This window comes from Erigeron canadensis, chromosome 4 (assembly GCF_010389155.1).
Source record: "Erigeron canadensis isolate Cc75 chromosome 4, C_canadensis_v1, whole genome shotgun sequence".
In the NCBI taxonomy this organism is placed as follows: Eukaryota; Viridiplantae; Streptophyta; class Magnoliopsida; order Asterales; family Asteraceae; genus Erigeron; species Erigeron canadensis.
Window position 1 is genome coordinate 5,378,076 of NC_057764.1, and position 7,802 is coordinate 5,385,877.

At 36.5% G+C, this 7,802-nt stretch overlaps 1 protein-coding gene across 1 annotated transcript; it reads right to left on the bottom strand.

Annotated features, from left to right (window-relative positions):
* Window positions 1–5,997: 5,997 nt before the first annotated feature.
* LOC122596880 lies at window positions 5,998–7,245 on the bottom strand. Its single transcript, XM_043769525.1, has one exon. It carries the CDS (start codon window positions 7,243–7,245, stop codon window positions 5,998–6,000), a length of 1,248 nt encoding a protein of 415 aa, XP_043625460.1.
* Between the last annotated feature and the right edge of the window lie 557 nt (window positions 7,246–7,802).

Genomic DNA, 7,802 nt, shown 5'->3' on the forward strand with positions numbered 1-7,802 from the left:
TGTCAAGATCTCGAAGGTCCATGATCTTGAGGTCCCAAGATAATGAAATCTGAAATTTCACCCATAACAATTGTCCCCAAAGTTATTTTGATAAAAAATCAATTTTGTTTAAAATAACTTTGCTCAAAATAATTTTCAATCTTCCGGAGTACGCTTTGACCAAAGTCATGGAGTTAATTTTTGAATTCACCCCGAGGATAAGATGCGTGGAGATACGATAACCAAGAGTCTTGACTTGATAGGTAACTACCCGACGATTCATTCATGTCCTTTTACCCTATTATATAAGCGAGTGCCCTCAGTCTTTTGAAGTCACGAAAAATCTTCTTCTCTTTAAAATCCATACTTTCAATATGTCTCTAAAATCTCTTGGGGAATTCCTTCAAAAGGTATATTTAAATCTTCTTTTTCCTTAAGTTATTTGCTTGTTATTTATAACTTATTTATTTCATATTTGAGTCTTTCGCTGATCTCGAAGAACAACAGATCGCCAAAGACAAGATAAACGATGAGATCATCCAAACTATGGAAGGCCTACTCAAATCTTACGGGGAATCCATCGAGACCGAAAAAGAAATGGGTCTGGAGGTGAAAAAGAGTTTGGAAGCAAAAAATAAGATTCTCAACAATGCTTTGAGTTGGCGCACCGCAGGAAGAACTCCGAGGGGCTCGAGAGGAACTAGAAAGGGTTAGGTCAATCTTGAATAAGTTGAAGGAGATTAAACCTGAGCTTTACTGGGACGTTCTTCTGTAAAGTTTTTGATGGGCGATGACAGATATAATGCAAAGGACAGAGCCCATTTTTAAACTCTTTTGATTGTAACTGCTGTCAAGCAGTTTTATCTTTTGTAAATATTTTCGTTATGAATGAAAAATATTTATCTTTTGATCTTTATTGCTTCGATTCCAAAAATCAATGATGTTAATGGGGTTAAAATTGGAAAATTAAATAATTGTTTGCATGATATCACATGTCAGTTAATTATTACCCTTGACTTATTTGACTATATCAACAGTAATAAATCAAATCAAAGTAATAATTATAGGGTAAGATACATGCACCTTGTGATATGTAATTAAGATCCACTTGTAAATTGTGATCTTCAAGCATCCAGCGTCTTAATTTTTTGTCAGTTCCACTATATTCCTGTAGCAATAAAATATAAATGGGACCGATATGATCTTTGGAGGGGATTAAAATTAAGAATGGAATTCTTAATTTTAATATTCTCATAGGGACATTGGAGTCCAAGATAATGAGGGTGTCTCAATATCTTGAACATGCTTGGGAGGTGTGGTTAGCCTTTTTTATGTGTTTGTGTAATGGGTGGCGTGGTTAGCCATTTCGGGAGATCGATGGTGACATCGATAATCGGTAGAATTAATTTCGACAACCTTGGAATTTAACCCTTCAGTTGTGAAATTAATGAACGTGCGACATGGGCAAATCGTAAGAGAGTGAAAACCCCCAACCAAAAGTTGGCGTGAAAGCCAAAAGGTGAAGACCTTGTTCCACGTTGCTATGTATGATGCTGAATATCCTTTGAGATCCTACAAATTGAAATCCTTAGAAACTGACGTTAGCCATTTGGCTAACGCCACTCCGACGCTCAAGTCAGTATCATCATTTTGAAGAATAAACAAATAAATAAATAAATGAATAAATATAAAAGGATTTAGAAATCATACCTGATTTTTTCAATGAGATAAAATTAATTAGACATGATATAATTTAAGGTGGATGGTGTTCCAAGCTCTTGGAACTAATTTACCTTCTAGATCTTGTAACCAATAAGATCCTTTACCAGCTTCTGCCTCGATCAAATAAGGTCCTTCCCATTTCGGGTTCAATTTCCCATCAGGCTTGATCAAAGCTTTCTTTAACACCAAATCCCCAACTTGAAATCGTCTTAATCTTAAATTCTTATTATAAGACTTGGTGATTCGTTGTTGATAAGCTGCTATTTTTATTCGGGTTCTTTCTCGTAATTCATCTAGAGCTCCCAAGCTTTCAAACATTAATTATTTGTTTTTCTCATAAGTCAATAGACTTATCCTAGCAGTTGGTAAGTCCATTTCAGTGGGCATTCCTGCTTCTACTCCAAAAACAAGCGAAAATGGGGTTTGCCCAGTTGCATTTTTAGAGGTTGTGCGATCAGCCCATAAGACAAATGGTAACTCTTCAGCCCATTTTCCTTTGGCCTGTCCCAGTCTTTTCTTTAGATTGTTCGTAATAATCTTATTACTTGACTCTGCTTGACCATTGGCTTGAGGATGAACAGGGGTAGAAGTGATCATCTTAATTCCCCATCTTTCACAGAAATTTGTGGTTTTCTTTCCAATAAATTATGAACCATTGTCACAAATTATCTCTGCTGGAACTCCAAATCTGGTCAATATATTCCTTTGGATGAAGGATATAACATGAGACTCCTGGATCTTGGAATATGCTTCAGCTTCAATCCATTTTGAAAAATAATTTGTCATTGCCAAAAAATATTTCTTCCCCGCTGAAGATTCTGTCATTGGTCCTACAATATCCATTCCCCACTTCATGAATGGCCATGGTGACAAAACTGGATACATAGGTTCAGCTGGTTGATGATGAATGTTGCTATGTCTTTGACAAGCATCACACTTCCTAGCATAATCTTCAGCATCTTGTTTAATGGTTGGCCAATAATAACCAGTCCTTAAGATTTTGGAATGTAAGGATCTTCCAGCTGTGTGGTTCCCACATTCTCTGACGTGAATATCTTTAAGAACCTCTTTGATCTCGAGTTCCTCTAAACACCTAAGATATGGTCCTGCAAGAGACTTTCTATACAAGATACCATTTATCATAGAATAATGTGCAGTTTTCATTCGAAAAGCCTTTGGGTTTTCATCCTTAGGAATTGTCCCATTGCTTATATATTCCTTTATAGGAGTCATCCATGAAGTTCGATTGTTTTCAGATTCTCTAGTTTCACTATCTTGAATAGCTAAAGTTTTATGAGACTCTTTATCTATGGCAAGATATAGAACATGAACTATAGGAATACTAGTTTCAGACGACATCTTAAATGTTGAACCTAGGTTTGCTAAGGCATCAGCTTCAACATTTTCTTCTCTAGGTACTTGTTCTATATCGAATAAGTCAAAATTTTCAGCTAATTTTTTAACTATATCTAGATATTGCATTAATTTTTCTCCTTTCGCAGCGTATGATCCATTAAAATGATGTGCTAAAAGTAATGAATCTACATATACTTTAAGGTTCCTAATATTCATATCTTTAGCCAATTGCATACCAGAAATTAAAGCTTCGTATTCTGCTTCATTATTAGTAGCTATGAAATGACAATTTACTGCTTGGGGTATGATATCCCCCTGTGACGATTTTAGTACGATACCTAATCCTATTCCTTTAACATTAGCAGCACCATCAGTATATAGGATCCATTTTTTAGTTGCTTCTTCTAGCATTTTAACTTCTAAGTCCACTTCTTGTTGTAAGTCAGTACTAAAATCAGCCACAAAATCAACTAAAGCTTGAGATTTTATAGCATTTCTAGGTTCATATACTAAGTTAAAGACACTTAATTTTACAGACCATTTAGCCATTCTTCCTGATACTTCGGGTTTTCTAAGCACACATTTTATAGGGTAATTTGTCCTAACATGTATAGCATGCGTTTCAAAATAATGTCTAAGTTTAGTAGATGCCATGACTAATGCAAGTATGAATTTTTCGAGATGAGAGTACCTGGTTTCAGCATCAATTAAACTTTTACTTACGTAGTAGATGGGATTCTGTATGCCTTCAGATTCCTTTACAAGAACTGCGCTTACTGCATTTGATGATACTGCCATGTAAAGATATAAAAGCTCACAATCTTCAGGCTTCATCAGCAGCGGAGGGGTTGATAAGTACTTTTTTAATTCCTGAAAGGCCTCTTCTTGCTTTTCACCCCATTCGAATTTCTTATTCTTTTTCAGAATATCGTAAAATTCTTTGCATCTATCTGAGGATCTTGAAATGAATCTATTGAGAGCTGCTAATTTGCCAGTTAATCTTTGGATGTCTTTAGCATTCGACGGAGACTTCAAATTTAATATTGCTTTAATTTGCTCCGGGCTAGCTTCAATTCCTTTTTTGGTGACCATATATCCTAAGAATTTTCCGGCTCCGACTCCAAAATTACACTTGGCGGGATTTAACTTCATATTGTACTTGTCCAGGATGTTGAAGGCTACTTCAAGATCCTTTAAGTGATCTTCAGCTCTCTTGGACTTTACCACCATATCATCTATATAGACTTCCATGGTATCCCCCAGTTGATCTTTGAACATCATATTCACTAGCCTTTGATATGTTGCACCTGCATTTTTAAGACCAAAAGGCATTGCAATACAACAATAAATACCTGTCGGTGTCATGAAGGCTGTGGCTTCCTGATCTTCAGGTTCCATTTGTATCTGTTGAAATCCTGAGGAGGCATCCATGAATGTTAGCATCTCATGTCCCAAAGTTGCATCGACCATTGCATCAATATGTGGTAGTGGAAATGGATCTTTTGGACAAGCTTTGTTTAGATCGGTAAAATCTACACAAACTCTCCATTTTCCATTTTTCTTTTGTACGACCACCACGTTTGCCAGCCATTCTGGGAATTTAACTTCTCTGATCATTTTAGCCTTTAATAATCTTTCAACATCTTCCTGGATTATAGCATTTCTTTCAGGAGCAAATTTTTTTCTTTTTTGCTGAATAGGTTTGAAGCTTTTGTCGATTCCCAGCTTGAGTGTGACGACATCTCTTGATATTCCAGTCATATCTTTTTGTTTCCAAGCGAAAGTCTTCATTCTAGCTTTGAGGAAATCAGTAAATTTGACTTTCGTATCTTTTGATATCTTTTTCCCTATTAAAACTTTAATGTTAGGATCTTCAGGAACCAAGATAACTTCCTTTACATCTTGCTCTTCTGGTTCGTCTACATCGAAGACCCTTTTCTGTAATTGCTATTGTGAAATTGGCTTTGCAGCTGACTTCATGCTGGATGTGTAGCATTCTCTTGCTTCTTGCTGATCTCCCTTGACAGTAACTACTCCCCAAGGTGTTGGAAGTTTAACACATTGGTGATATGTTGAAGGTACTGCCTTCATTTCGTGTATCCAGGGTCTTCCAAAGATTATGTTGCATCCTGGGAAAGAATCTACGACACAGAATTTCTGCATCGAAGTCATCCCTCCAACATAAACTGGTAATTTTATTTCACCCACTGTATATTTAGTTTCCCCACTGAAATCATATGAATGGAGAAGCCTTTCCATTGATATCTTCTTCCGAGATATCCATTCTTCGTAATGTCTCCAGCTTGATGATATTCACTGAGTTCCCATTATCTATCAAAATCCTGCGAACATAATGGTTAGCGATAAAGAGAGTAATTACCAGCCCATCATGACGAGGTTCCATGATATCATCAAAATCTTCTTCAAAGGAGATAATGTCTGAGTCCGAAATTGATGCTTTCTTCACACTTCTTTCTCCTTTATCCGCTTTGCTTTGCTTTGCAAGTCTTTTTGCTATTGAATATGTTGTCCCGCACACTTCCGATCCCCCAGAGATGGTATTAATTACTTTTGCATTCGCTGGTGGGGAATCTGCTTTTTGTGTTGATTTTGGTTTGGAAAAGTCCAAGCCTTCAACATCTTTGGCCTTCTTCCTTCCAAGGAATTCTGTCAAATATCCTTTTGCTAAAAAAGTGGATATTTCTCTTTTTAACATCTTGCAATCTTCGGTGATATGGCCAAAGTCTTCATGATAAGCACACCACTGGCTAGGATCTTTCTTCTTGAAGTATCCGTCATTTTTCTTCTGAGGCCATCTCACCTTGTCTCCAAGATCTCTAAGCGCCATTATAATGCCAGGAGTTCCTACAGAGAAACAGTATGATGCCAAAGTTGGATATTCGACCCCATCATCTTCTTCAACGACATTGACTTGATCATCTACATGTCTTGAGTAAGGTTTGTGTATCGGTTTAACACCGGGGTTTCTGCCTTCCAATTTGGACGATCATATGATAAGGCATCTAATTTCGAAGTTGTAAGTTCATTTTCTTCGAGCCTTATAAATCTTGTCGCCCTTGCTTTTGCTTCATCTAAATTTTTGCATGGCGTCATTATGAGATCTTCCTGGAATTTAGATCCTTTATGGAGACCTCTCTGCAAAACTTGAATAGCGGTCAACATATCTAATTTAGGAATATTAAGAGATTCTTTTGTAAATCTAGTCATAAAATCTCTAAGTGATTCATGCGGTTTTTGAATTATTTTATATAGATCATCAGTCAATTTCTCAAAAGTCCTACTGCATGAAAATTGACTATAAAATAAATTTGTTAAATCAGCGAAAGAATTAATAGATAGAGGAGGCAAACTCTGCAGCCATTTTAAGGCTGATCCAGATAGTGTCGATCCAAAGCTTCTGCATAAGCAAGCTTCTTTCAAATTTGATGGAATCGGCACCATTTCCATTTTCTCTAGATACAGTGCAATATGCTCCTGTGGGTCAGTGGTTCCATCATATGGTTTCATATTTGGAACTTGGAATTTCTTTGGGATTATTACGTTCGCAATCTTGTCGCCATATCTGTTGATTAGATAAGACGCAGGGTTGACTTCAGGAATTGGATTGCAAAATCCAGGAATGCTCGAAATCATGTCTTTAATCTTCTGAAATTCTCTAGCGATGTAATCATTTGCTCCTTGTCCCTGCGATGGATTAGTAAAAGCAAAAGATCCAGCAAAATTACTAGAATTGTTCAAACCTGCACTCATGGTGGCCGATGTTCCAGCAACATGAGTGTTTTGCGGAATATTACTCCCAAAATTAGGACTCGCAGTTGGCATCAACGTATTAATAGGAGCAGACTCAGGAGCAGTTGGAGTCATTGAAAGCAATCTCCTAGGAGTCATCGGTGGTCTGTTTTCTAAAATCCTTGACTCAAGAATTTTGAATTGTGCCTGATTATATTCTTGATTAGTCTTAATTGTCTTATCAAAATTTTGCAAAATAGTAAACAAGTCAGGCAGTTCTTCAGAGTTAACATTCCTAGATCCGGTATTGTAGGCATCCGGATTGCCATAATCTTCGTAAAAACTCCTTCTTTGAGTCTGGCTTGATCTTGCATTCTCCTGAGATGAGTTTCCTGCCAAAATTTCTACAGATAAGTCTGGGATCTGGAATGAATCCATTGGCTACTTTCCTTTTTCATGGGCAAAAGTTCGAGCAACATTGTTCCTGTTTCTTCGATAAGAAGCACGTCCTGGAGGTGGAGGAGGCAAAGGAGAAGAAAGAACAGGAGTAATTTGCGAAGAATAAGTTGGTTGAGTCGACATCTTTGGTATTAGATTTTGAAAAATCGAGATTTATGAAAATCAAAAAGATTTTTTATCAGATCGAAAGCACCTTTTGCCCCACGGTGGGCGCCAAATTGTTTTGGTCAAAAATTATCCAAAATAATCAACCTTGATGACTTAGATCAATTATGTAACCAAACTTTCGTTCGTGAGGTTAAGGGCTTGAAAATTTGGTTTAGATTCAAAGATGCGTTTAAAATAAGTATGATAATCAAGATTATGTCGACTTAAACAAAAGAAGGTAGTCAAAAGATTTCGCAAATAACTATATAATCAAATATAAGATAGATTAAGCAATATAAAGAAAGATAAACGTAAATAAATGCGGAAAATAAAGAGAAGGGAACAAAGAACACCGAGATTTGTTATCGAGGAAAAGCCCTTAATCCTTT